The 13,532-nt window shown below is 38.2% G+C and overlaps 2 protein-coding genes across 2 annotated transcripts in view; both read left to right on the forward strand.

Moving 5' to 3' along the window:
- The window catches only part of RNF6 (ring finger protein 6), a 47,069-nt gene extending 34,919 nt beyond the window's left edge, over positions 1-12,150 (forward strand). Inside the window, exon 6 of the mRNA XM_081295353.1 lies at positions 12,035-12,150. Coding sequence (XP_081151479.1) covers positions 12,035-12,118 — 84 coding nt within the window. The 3' untranslated portion in view covers positions 12,119-12,150. The remainder of the gene's footprint in view (positions 1-12,034) is intronic.
- LOC308653589 (GTP-binding protein 4-like) lies at positions 6,787-9,240 on the forward strand (the record flags this gene model as incomplete). The annotated part of the gene is given in 3 exon segments (XM_081302211.1): positions 6,787-8,175; positions 8,177-8,254; positions 8,256-9,240. Coding segments are annotated over 3 exon segments (1,893 nt in total). The 3' UTR covers positions 8,682-9,240.
- Positions 12,151-13,532: the final 1,382 nt, after the last annotated feature.

The raw sequence follows: 13,532 nt of genomic DNA on the forward strand, positions 1-13,532 counted from the left end.
AGTAGGAACTATTTGATTTAATACTATATATTGCTTGCATTGATTGTTGTACATATTTGTCTCCCCCTAAACAGTGAGGTACTGGTAACCTTCAGGGACACTGTAAGTCCACAGGGTAGAAACTCTACTGCCTCAGATCCATACAGTTAGATGGGTAAGTACACAAACACCATGAAAAATCAAGGGAACAAATCACCCCAAGAAAACCAAGATACTCCAATAATAGAATCCATAGACACCACAATGGAAGAAATGTCAGAGAAGGATTTTCAAATGAACATAGTTAAACTGATAAGTAAAGGAAAGTATAAGTAATGAAATCAGAAAGAAAATATAGAAGTGAAAGATCACTTCAATAAAGAGGCAGTGATTCTGAAAAAAAAATCAAACAGAAATCCTTGAAATGAAAGAAACAATAAACCAAATTAAAAATTCAATAGAAAACATCACCAAAAGACTAGACCACTTGAAAGACAGAACCTCAGGCAATGAAAACAAAATATATAATCTTAAAAATAGAGTTGACTACAGAGAGAAGATGTTAAGAAACCATGAACAGAATTTCTAGGAGTTATGGAATAATGTGAAAAGACCAAATTTAAGATATATTTGGATAAATGAAGGTGTAGAGATACAAACCAATGGAACACACAATCTTTTCAATGAAATAATATTAGAAAATTTTCCAAAGCTAAAAAATGAAGTGGAAAATCAAATACAAGAGGCTTATAGGACCCTAAATGTGCAAAATTACAATAGACCCACAACAAGTCACATTATAATGAAAATGCCTAGCATACAGATTAAGGTAAAAAATTTAAAGGCTGCCAGAAAAAATATATCAGAATACATATAGGGGAAACCATTTAAAATCTCAGCTGATTTTTCAACCTAGACCCTCAAAGCTTGGAGATCATGGAATAACATATACCACGCTCTGAAAAAAAAAATGGATGCCAACCAAGAATCCTGTATCTAGCGAAATTAAGCTTCAGATTTGAAGACGAAATAAAACTTTCCATGATAAATGAAAGTTTAAAGAATTTGCAACTAGAAAGCCTACACCACAGAACATTCTCAACAAAACATTCCATGAGGAGTAAATGAAAAACAAAAAAGTGAAAACCAGTGAAGGGAGGAGCTACACTAAAGGAATTGTCAATCAAAGGAGAAAGTAATTCAAATTAAAAGTTAGAAATAAACCATAATGACCAGGAATACAAATCATATCTCAATCATAACCTTGAACATTAATGGCCTAAACTCATCAGTCAAAGGACATAGACTGGCAGATTGGATTAAAAAACAAGACCCAACAAAATGCTGTCTCCAAGAGACTCATCTCATAGACAAAGACTTCCCAGACTGAAGATGAAAGAATGGGAAAAAAAAATCACTCATGTGGATCACATAAACAAGCAGGGGTTTCTATCCTCATATCAGATAAAGTGAATTTCAAGCCAAAGTTAAAAGGGATAGAGAAGTGCATTTTGTACTACTTAAGGGAATCATATATCAATAAGACATAACAATCATAAGTATTTATGCACCAAACAATGGAGTATCTATGTACATCAAACAAACCCTTCTCAATTTCAAGAATCAAATATACAACAACACAATAATACTGGGAGACTTTAACACATCTCTCTCACTACTGCCTAGATTCTCCAAACAAAAACTGAACAAAGAAACTACAGAACTAAATAATACAATCAATAATTTAGTCTTGGTGGACATATATAGACTATTTCATCCATCAATGAGAGAATTTGCTTTCTTCTCAGCAGCACATGGATCCTTCTCTAAAAGAGACCATATCTTATGTCACAAACCAACCCTTAGCGAATACAAAAAAAAAATAGAGATAATATCCTGCATTTTATCAGATCATAATGGAATGAAATTAGAAATCAATGATAGAATTAAAAGTAGAAGCTACTTTAACACCTGGGGACTAAATAATAGGCTCTTGAATTATGAATGTATAGTAGAAGAAATCAGAGATAAAATAAAAAAAATACTTTGAGGTAAATGAGAATAGTGATACAACATATCAAAATCTCTGGGACACTCTGAAGGCAGTACTAAGAGGAAAATTCACTGCATTGACCTCATTCATTAAAAGAATAGAAAGTCAATGAATAAATGACCTAACATTACATCTCAAAGCCCTAGAAAAAGAAGACCAGTGCCAAAGCAGTAGAAGACAGGAAATAATTAAAATCAGAGCTAGAATCAATGAAATTAAACCAAAAGAAACAATTCTAAAAAGTGACCAAAAAAAAAAAAAAGGTACTTAGCATGGATAGTAAAGCAGGAGGCATCACAATACCAGATCTTAAATTATACTACAGAGCTATAGTAACAAACACATCATGGTACTGGCATCAAAACAAGCAAGAAGACCAATGGAACAGAATAGAAGACACAGAAATAAACCCACAAAAATATAGTTACCTTATACTAGACAAAGGTGCCAAAAACATACATTGGAGAGAAGATAGTGCTTTCAACAAATGGTTCTGGGAAAACTAGAAATTCATATGTATTAGAATGAAATTTAACCCCTCTCTCTCACCTTGCATAAATATCAACTCAAAGTAGATCAAAGACTTAGATTTAGACCATAAACACTGCACATACTTGAAGAAAATGTTGGCCCAAATCACCATCATTTCAGCTTAGGAACTGACTTTCTTAACAAGACTCCCAAAGCAGAAGGAGTAAAATCAATAATTAATAAATGGGATGGCATCAAACTAAAAGGAAAAAACCAAAAAGAGAGCCTACAGAGTGGGAGAAAATCTTCTCCTCCTGCACCTCAGATAGGGTATTTATTCCCAGGATATATAAAGAACTCAAAAAACTTAACATCAAAAAAAAATCAATAATTAGGGCAAAGAAACTGAAAAGACACTTCTCAATAGAAGAAATATGAATTGTTGACAAATATATGAAAAAATGTTCACCATCTCTAGCAATTAGAGAAATGCAAATTAAAACTACACTGAGGGGCTGAGGTTGTGGCTCAGCATTAGAGTGCTCACCTAGCATATGTGAAGGCCTGGGTTCGATACTTAGCACCACATAAAAATGAATAAATAAAACAAAGGTATTGTGTACAACTACAACTAAAAAAAAAATAAAAATAAACTACACTGAAATTTCACCCAGTCTAGTCAGAAATGCAATTATCAAGAATACCAGTAACAATATATGCTGGTGAAGATGTGGGGGAAAAGGTACACTCATACATTGCTGGTGAGACTGAAAATTGGTACAACCATTCTGAATAGAAGTATGGAGATTTCTCAGAAAACTTGGAATTGAAACACCATTTGACCCAGCTACCTACCTCTTGGCATTTATCCAAAGGATTTAAAATCAGCATAGTACAGTGATGTAGCAACATCAATGTTTATAGCAGCTCAATTCACAATAGCTAAACCATGTAGCCAACCTAGGTGTCCTTCACCAGATAATGGATAAAGGAAATGTGATTTATATATATATAATGGAGTATTACTCAGCCATTAATAAGAATGAATTTATAAAATTTGCCAGTAAACGGATGGATCTGGAGACTATCATGCTAAATGAAATAAGTCAGTCCCCCAACACCAAAGAGTGAATTTTTTTTTCTGATATGTGGAAGCTAATCCACAATGCGGGGGGATAGAAACTCACCAAAGGGGAATGAAGGGAAGAATGGGGGTATAGGAAAGGGAAAATACAGTGGAATAAATCTGACATAATTTTCCTATGTGCATATATGAATACACCACAGTGAATCCCACTATTGTGTACATCCACAGAATGGAATTCTAATTAGATAAGACATATTCCACACTTGTATAATTATACCAAAATGGATTGTAGTAGCTCATATAACTAAAAAGAACCAATAAAAAGAAAAAAAGAGATATGCAAAACCCCAAAACAATGTCATTTATTCACATAATTATTTATTTTGGAAAAATACAGCAATTTTTCAAAAAAGCATTTATGTTAACATAATGGCTTTATTATTTTAAAAATAGATTAATAAAAATATTAATTTCCCCCCATCAGTTATAATTTCTAACAAGGTAAATATAAATAGATATAGCCCATATAAAACAAAAGCTCTTCAATACTTTTTAAGAGAATGAAAGATTCCTGAGAACATAAAATTTGCAACCAATGACTTAGACAACAATTTGCAGTTGCAAAATTGTCAATTATTAAATTTACGTTGTTTATGAGGTTGTTTCAAGTGAGGAATTCTCCCCTCCCCCCTTTTTTTAAACACAAAGCTGATTGTATTTTTTCCCATCTTTTTAAACTGATAAAAATTGTCCATATTCATTGTACACAACATGCTATTTTGAAATATGCATATATTGTAGAATGGCTAAATCAAGCTAATAAACATATGCATATGCTCTTGGGTAAACTACATTGTATACTTTCTTTTTACCACTTGGAAGAAAGTATGGCAGGCCTCTTTTATCCTTCTATGCTGAGTGGAAAGAATAGAGGTACCCCAAGGGCACTGGTAACATAGCCTGTGAGAGCTTAAGTGTTGGAAGCCTGGTAATCCTAGCTCAGAAGTGCAGGCTGGAGGGGGAGGTGCAGAGCCCCCAACTGTCAGAACTTCCAGAGGCAAGCTGGCAAGGTTTTCTCTCACTCCAGGAGAACACCAGGGGCTACAATAATCTGCTGTGTGGTAGCATTCAGGATATTCACCCTAAAAGATCACATTTCTAGTCAAAAGTGGTCTTTCCAGACTGAGCCTGGTGAGTAGTTTGTTTAAATTGGCAGCTGCTCTGCAACAGTTACTATAACTGAACTTCTCAACCGACCCAGGTTCACTCCAGCAATCTGACTCCTCTTCTTTCATTCCAGGTTCTTGCCCTCAAAACCCTGTTGAGACAGGCATTCCCAAGGTGTAATCATTGTGCCATATCCTAAATGGCCATAGAAATAACAAATTGAGATTACAAATCATCTTTACCCACTGCTTAAAAACTATTCAAGTAGTCTGAACTGTAACTGATGGTGGCAATACAATCTATTTGATTGTGTGTGGGTTGGGGGCGGTGAAGTACGTAAAATTCAGCAAACACTCATATTTTTACCATTCAGAGCAAATAATCTTTAATATTTTGCTGTCAGGATTTTCTCTAACCTTTTTTTTTCTTTTAAAGAAACAAGTCATTGAAGGAGAGCAAAAAATCACCTTTTAACCATTATCTCCAGGCTCATTCCTCCTGTCCTTGACTCCTGCAACTTCGATTATGAATGTGTTGTGTTTGGTTTTAGATTTAAAACTACATCTATAAATCCACAAATGAGACAGAATACTGTAGACATGCTTTTAAAAGTGACTTAATAGAGGACACATCTTTCACAGCACTTAAGTTTTTGAGATCTATCATCTACATCATTTTCATCATCTATTTATTGATGATGAGTCACTGTCTTGTAGCAACATATCAGCTTATGAAGAATGTGGGTTTTATTTAACTACTCTTCTGTTGATGGGTATTTGTAACAACAGCTAAAGTTGTTGCAAAGATGTAAAACACCTTTGTTTATATCTGCTTGAACAGTCTAGGAATTTTTGAAATTTATAACTTCAAGTGGAAGTACTGAATTGTAGGGCATGTGCTATCCAAATTTGCTCTCTCTAAAATGCCTGTCAATTTTTACTCCTGCTTGTACTATGTCTGTTTCTACTTCCCCAAGTCCTTGCCAATCTTTGACTTTGTCATGTTCTTTAATTTTTAGCTTCAGCCTGACTGAATTTGAACATATTTACATATAATTATGGACCACTTCTCTTTTTCTGTTCTAAATCAATTGCCTATTCATATCTTTTGCTGATGTTTAAATTTTTTTTTTTTTAGTGGATAACCATTATCAGTATTCTGCACTAAAAATATATTCTAGAAGTACATGACTTGCTTTAAAAGTTTATTTTACTATTTTAGTGCACAGAAGTTTCTTCATTTTAATGAAGTCAGATTGATGTTTTATTTTATGGTTTGTAGTTTTTGAACCTTCTTGAAAAAATATTTCCTATATTTTGACATACAGATTTCACTATTTTGTTTTAAATATTTAAGGTCTTGCTTTTTGTCTTCAGAACTTTGACCTATTTGGAACGTATTTTTGTGAGTAGTGTTTTCCAAATTTTTCCGTAGTGCTAACTCATTATTCCAGCATCATTGGCAGAATGACACATTCTTTTCCTATTATTTTAAAATGCCACTCATGGCTTACCCGATCTAGGTATATATACTGCATATTTCTTGCTTTCCCTTGGTTTATTTTTCTCTCCCTAAGCACTGTTTAATATCTCATAATATTTTTTATTGTGGTAAAATATATAAAAAATTCCATTTTACATTTTCAAGTCTACAGTTCATTGACATTAAGCCCATTCACTGATGTAACTGTCATCACTGTCTACTGCAAGAACGTTTTCATCATCTCAAAACTCTGTGCCCTTGTGGGGAAGAGGGATGCTTTTGGGCCCCAGCACTCTGAACACCAGAAAAATGAAAGGGTTGTGGAACCTCTGAGCTTGGAGGTGCTGCCTGCGGAGTGTGAGTGGTGCGTGAGCCTCCCCAGTGAGGTCCAGGCCCTGTGCCAGAACAGATGGGGACCTGACCAAGAGGCCTACTGGCCCCGTGGCTTCCAGGTGGTGTCGGTGGAGACAGGGCCTGAGCCAGGATCCACGACCACAATAAGATGATAAAAGTAACAATAATCCTCCTCGTGCAACCCACTGCCAGCATGGCGCACTACGACTTCGAGAAGATCACGGTGGTGCCGTCCGCCAAGGACTTTATCGACCTGACATCATCGAAGACTCAACGAAAGACTCCAACAGTGATTCATAAACATTACCAAATTCATCGCATTAGACATTCTTATATGAGAAAAGTCAAATTTACTCAGCAGAATTACCATGACAGACTCTCACAGATTGTGACAGATTTTCCCAAATTGGATGATATCCATCCATTTTCTGCTGATTTGATGAATATTCTGTATGACCAGGATCATTACAAGTTGGCTCTAGTTCAGATTAATATTGCCAAAAATTCAGTGGACAATGTTGCTAAAGATCATGTGCGGCTTATGAAGTCCGGCGATTCTCTCTACCGCTGTCAGCAGCTGAAGCGAGCTGCCCTGGGGCGAATGTGCACAGTTATCCAGCGGCAGAGGCACAGTTTGGAATATCTGGAACAAGTGCGTCAGCATTTATCCCGCTCGCCGACCATTGACCCAAATGCAAGGACTCTGCTTTTGTGTGGGTACCCAAATGTTGGGAAATCCAGCTTCATTAATAAGGTGACGAGAGCAGATGTGGATGTTCAGCCCGATGCATTTACCACCAAGTCTCTGTTTGTTGGGCACATGGATTATAAGTATCTGCGTTGGCAGGTTGTAGATACTCCAGGGATTTTGGATCATCCTTTGGAGGATCAGAACACCATCGAAATGCAGGCTATCACGGCCCTGGCGCACCTTCGAGCTGCGGTTCTGTATGTGATGGACTTGTCTGAACAGTGTGGACACGGGCTGAAAGAGCAATTAGAACTTTCCCAGAATATCAGACCTCTCTTTATCAATAAGCCTCTCATAATTGTAGCAAACAAATGTGATGTGAAACGAATAGCTGAACTTTCTGAAGATGATCAGAAAATATTTGTAGACTTGCAAGCGGAAGGATTCCCTGTAATAGAGACCAGTACCCTGACTGAGGAAGGTGTTATTAAAGTTAAAACAGAGGCTTGTGACAGGCTTTTGGCACACCGAGTGGAAACAAAAATGAAAGGAAACAAAGTGAATGATGTGCTGAACAGGTTGCATTTAGCTGTGCCTGACAAGAGAGATGATAAAGAGAGGCCCCCTTTCATCCCAGAAGGAGTAGTGGCACGCAAGAGGAGAATGGAATTTGGGGAGCCCAAGAAGAAAAGGGAACGGGATCTTGAGCTGGAAATGGGAGATGATTATATTTTGGATCTTCAAAAATACTGGGATTTAATGAATTCATTTGAAAAATATGATAAGATACCAGAGATCTGGGAAGGCCATAATGTAGCTGATTATATTGATCCTGCCATCATGATGAAATTGGAAGAGTTAGAAAAAGAAGAAGAGCTAAGAACAGCTGCGGGGGGAGTATGATAGTGAATCTGAAAGTGAAGTTGAGGAAATGATGGAAATCAGACAGCTAGCAAAACAAATTAGAGAAAAAAAAGAAGCTGAAAATCCTACAATCAAAGGAAAAGGATACACAGGGACCCAGGATGCCTCCAACTGCTAAGAAGCTTCAGCGGACAGTTTTGGAAAATGAGATGCGTAGTCTTGGTGTTGACCTGGATCATAAAGACAATGCCCACTGTGCAGTCCAGGCAAGAAAATCTCGGAGTGTCACTAGGAAGAGAAAGCGGGAAGAATCTGTTCCTCCCTCTTCTGTAGCCCAGTCTCGACCTCCACGTGATGTTTCTGGTCTTCGGGATGTCAAGATGGTGGAGAAAACCAAGACTATGATGAAGAATGCTCAGAAGAAGATGAATCACTTGGGGAAGAAAGGGGAGGCAGATAGACATGTGTTTGATATGAAGCCCAAGCACTTACTCTCTGGAAAGAGGAAAGCTGGTAAAAAGGACAGGAGATAGCATCCTTTTCAGTTGACATGGTTGCCTAGAGTGTTACTGTTTGATTCTTGGTTTGGTTTCATGAAATTGGAATCATGATCTAGTAACTGAAAAGACAGTGGAAGTCACTAAAGTTCTTTCTTTCTTTCCTGAAAACTGGATAACCATATATAGGTGTGGGAAATTTTGATCACTTCATGATACTATAATTTTGAGTAGATGGTATTTCTGCATTTAACGGAGTGTTTGCTTCAGAGTCACCATATAAGCTTCAGATGTCAAGTTTTCAACAACAAAATCACAAAGAAACAAAGTATGGCCTAATAAAGTAAAAACTTGATAAAGCCATCCCTTGTAGCTGACTTAATAGATAATAGACTTTCAACAAACTGCTAGGGAAGATTTGCAGAAGTAGAAGTATTGGTGTTACTTGGTTGTTTTGATGGGAGAAAACACTTTTGCAAGAGGGAGCTTTGGATCATCACACCTGAAGAGCCCTTTTTGTGAAGAAGCACTCTACTTGTTGGGCGTAGACAGAGGCTACCAGCCCTCCCCTGCAGGATAGGAGGCATATCCACTTATGAGTGTGTTAGAACCCTATGTTGAAAATTCTCTCTTAAATTATTTCCTAGTCTTTTTGTACAATATATCATTGTAATCTGTCTTCAACTATTTTATCCAAAATAAACCTTCAGAAGAAAAAAAATAACAATAATCCATAATAAGATGAAGCATCTTATTTTATGACTGAAGTTCCAAGTAAATGGCTCAACTCCTCCCTGGCATCCGCTTCATTGTCTCCTCCAGGGATCTGGGCTACAGAATCTTCATTTTCATTTTGACTGTTTTTACCCCCAGTGTATGAAAGTTTTCACTCATCTTGGAAGTGAGTCAGCATAGTTCAGGGTGCTGCTAGGGAAGAGGCAGGTTCAGTGGCCCAACCAAGAGCATCATGCAGTTCCCTTCGCCATGGCTGGCCCCCATTGGAGAAGAACTCTCAGCAGTTGCCTGGCACCTTGGATTAATCCACCTTGTGTGCTGATGTTGTTGGGATGTACCTGAGCAGCATAATCGGGGAACTGCCTGTTGATTAGGTATTATCTGATGTTTGAGATGCTGGCCAGGCCCTTAACCACCCTGTTTGTATTGGGGTATTTCTACAATATCCATAGTTGTGGATTTTATGTGGTAACTCAGATCATTCATCCACTGGTGCCGACCACCAGGCTCCTCACCTGCCTCTGCAGCAGGTCTGGAAAAGGAAGGTGAGCTCATGGAATGCCCACACCTAGGCGGGCAATATTCTGGACTCCTTGACTGCTGGCTACTGGGTGTTCCTGTGCTGGGACCTGTCTTTCATGGTGCCTGGGGCCATCATGGCAGCCATGGGAATAGTGTGCTTTCTATTTCTCATCCAACATCTGAAAGACATCAGATGCTCCTCCTCCCTGTCCACACTTTCAAAAGGCTATGAGAATCTGACAAACAGAGGTGGACTCTAGAAGCCAACCTTACACAGTGAAAGGAACAGGCTCCCGGCCCCAGAGATGCAGTGCTTACTACTGTCCTAGGGGAAGAGTCCCATATGCCCAAGTTATGTGGTGGTTTTCCCTGGTGACAGCAGCAACTTCCTGGCCCTCATCAGCTTCACATGGGCCTTTGAGAATCCCTGGTGTAGGAGTTCTCTCTGCGCTGTTTGCCGAGCAGGTGAGCTTCACTTTCCTCTTTTGGCTTCCATCGTACATCACCAGCGCAGATCACCTTAATGTCAAAAAAGCAGGAGAGCTCTCCATTTTGTTCAGTGTGGCCAGGATCTCCACTCCATCATCAGCAAGATGGGCCTAGAAGACACCGTAGCCATGGTGTTTAGCAGGTGCCTGGGCAGGGGGCTGAAGGGACTAATCACCACCATCCTCTCTGCCGACCTGGGGACTCATAAGCGTCTGAAAGGGAACTCTCATGCTGTCTCTGGGTCTGTAGGAGCTGCCCAGAGCCCTCTGCTGGCAGGAGTCATCTCTCATCTCTGAGAGGAGCAACCTGTTGTATGGACTGATGTTTGCATATGCCTGTGCCTTGCTGTTCCTGATCTGCTTCATATATAAGAAGCTGAGCTGTCCAGGGCTGGTGGTGGGGGACCAAGCTCTTCTGTTCTGTGGAGGCAGCAGCTGAGCCCATCCTTCACAAACTGTCTATTTAAACAGATATGGAACTCAGGATAGCAGTGGCAGGTCCAGGGAACTGCTGAGTGCCTTAACTGAGCCAATGGACACATGGTCTAGCCTGCCCAAGCTTGCAGATGTGAGTCCATCCAGGTACTCAAATATGGTGTGTGACAGCCACTTAGGATGATCCTGCTTCTCTAGATTTTTGCTTCTGAATAAATCTTGGCTTGATGGTAGATACTATCTTGACTATTCAAGGATTTTAAAAGTGTTTAGAACATAGCATTTAAAGTCATTTCAATAGAAAGATTGGTCTTAATGCTCACTCATGATCTAAAGTTTTGTTTTTGTATTTTAAAAAAAATCACAGTTTTCTACCAGACTCGTTTCATTCATCTCTTGGTAAGATATTTGATTTCTTACCTGTAGCTTGAAAGTTTGTGGTACAGTCTCAGTGTGGCTTTTATATTCACTCTCCCTCCAATTTCTGTAAGAACTTCAATGGTTTCCTGATTAAGAATTTTTTTCATTATTAAAAGTTAATAACTTTACTAACAAGGGCCTTAGCATTGATTGCTTTGAATCCCATTTTCCTGAGTTACATTGTTCTCATAAAAATGTCTTCCTTTAATGAAAAATTTATTCTACCATGTCTTTGAATTTTTTTGTTTGTTTCTTCTTCAAGGACAACAAACATGCACCGATTGGATATCCTTTGTCCTACACCTATAATTGTTCTCCAATCTTCTTTGCTCTTTTCATACCATCTTACTTAGTTTTCTATAGTCTATGCAACACATTCCTCTTTTTATCTGTCTACTATTTGAGTTGCATCTTATGTGGTTTTCCTTTACTTGAAGTATTTGTATTGTTCATTTCTTTTCATAGCTCTTTCAGATCATTTAAAAAGCCTTTCTCCAGTTTTATTATCAACTTAAAAAATGAGTCTTTTTGAGCTCTCATTTAATAATGCCAACAATGCCTATATTTAATTTCTTTTAAAGGAAATGTCTTATTTCCATTATTTTTTAGCTGCTTTGTAATTTGTTTTGAAGTGTTAAAGCAATTTCCTTTGTCCTTTGTCTCTCATATTTTGGGCAAAGAGCTGTATTACTTTTTCATAGATCCTGTGCTTAAAGATTACAGAACTGAAGGCCTGAGTGTATCTGCCTTGGCATTTCTGCATTATGTCCCTGTTTCTTCTTGCTGCAGGATCTACTCATTTTTCCTTGGGTAATCAGAAGGTGGAGAAAAGGATGGGCTGCCGACAATCTCTGCAAAGTTCAGAAGTGTTAAAAGTCCGCACCATTTACATCAATGACCCCCTCAAGAATACTTTCTGCACAAATAGCATCAGGTGAGAAGAGTCTATGTGCCTTGGAGGGGAGAAGGGTGGAAGAAAATGTGAGTTTCCTTCCAAAATGCAATACTTTGTATAAATCAAATCATGTGATTCTTTTTATCTGGTTACAGTGTTTTTTTCCAAACCTTGAAAAAACTAAATTCTCACGTCCACTTTGAAACAAGGATTTGCTCTGGGCTCCCCTTATAGGCCCCTCACCTTCCCTGTTCTGAATGGCCTGTGCTAGCACTGGTTCCCCATCACAGCTCTTACCCTGCAGATCACTGCCAGCTGATAGTGCTCTTTAGCAATAGTTTTAAATGTGAGGCAAAGTGCTATCAAAAGAGCCCTCCTAGATCTGCTGGACTCCCCACCCATACCTTGTACTTTTCATTGAGAATCACCAGGCCTCTATTTCAGGAGGAATTTGAGGAGTTTCATATTTACTTCAGAGGCAGAATTAGATGAAAACTTGAAAGGAAACTACTTTTTTTTGTTGTTTCTTTTTAAGGATTGAATCCAGGGCCTCACACATGCTAGGCAAATGCTCTATCACTGAGCTCCTTCTCGAGCCAATGGAACCACTTTTCGAGTGATTTTCCCCTCTCTTTTTCTAACCAGGAACTAGGGTCAGGTGTTGGATATACTAACTTAATAATCTTTAAGGTTTTTGGTTATGAACTAATCATATAGCTTAAAAATCTGTGGTTGACATGGCAAGAAAAGGGATATATCCCTGGGGGCCCCAAATGAGGGCACATCAGGGATACTAAGAGGTAGGGGACATTGAGGTGCATTTTGCTCAGGGGACTCTACCTAGTTCTATTGACCTGGCGTTTCAGTTGTAACACTCAGTTGTGGAAGAGGAGTGATCTGAGTCCATGCATGGTGGACGAAAGAATTAAAGACCCTGTCTTTGTAAAATCAGGACACCAGAGGGCTACACCCTAAATGAAGAGAGAATAAAAATTAAAATCTGTCTTGCAAAAAGAGACATAGTGAGAAAACACGCTCCTTTAAAATTGGCCCAGTTTAGGAAAACTCTAACTTACAATATATTTTAAAATGGTGTCATGTTGCTAGTATCCCAAGGAATAAGGCAGAAACACAGATGAACCATATCTGGAGGAGTATTCATTGGTATGGGCCTGAAAAATTTCCCAGAGATCAAGTTTGATCAAATATGAGCTAAAAAGCTACCAATGCATGAAAAAGCAAGGTCTCACTAGTGAGAGGAAACATAAAGAATGAAACAAATAGACACTATAAAGACTTCAAGTAGTAGAAGTATCGTGTACAGACTATAAAATTAGAATGTTTTCTACTAAACACAATAGCATAATATGATTAAAGGAATAAAGAGAATGT

This window comes from Spermophilus citellus (genome assembly GCF_964194105.1).
Source record: "Spermophilus citellus genome assembly, chromosome: 1".
Classification (NCBI taxonomy): domain Eukaryota; kingdom Metazoa; phylum Chordata; class Mammalia; order Rodentia; family Sciuridae; genus Spermophilus; species Spermophilus citellus.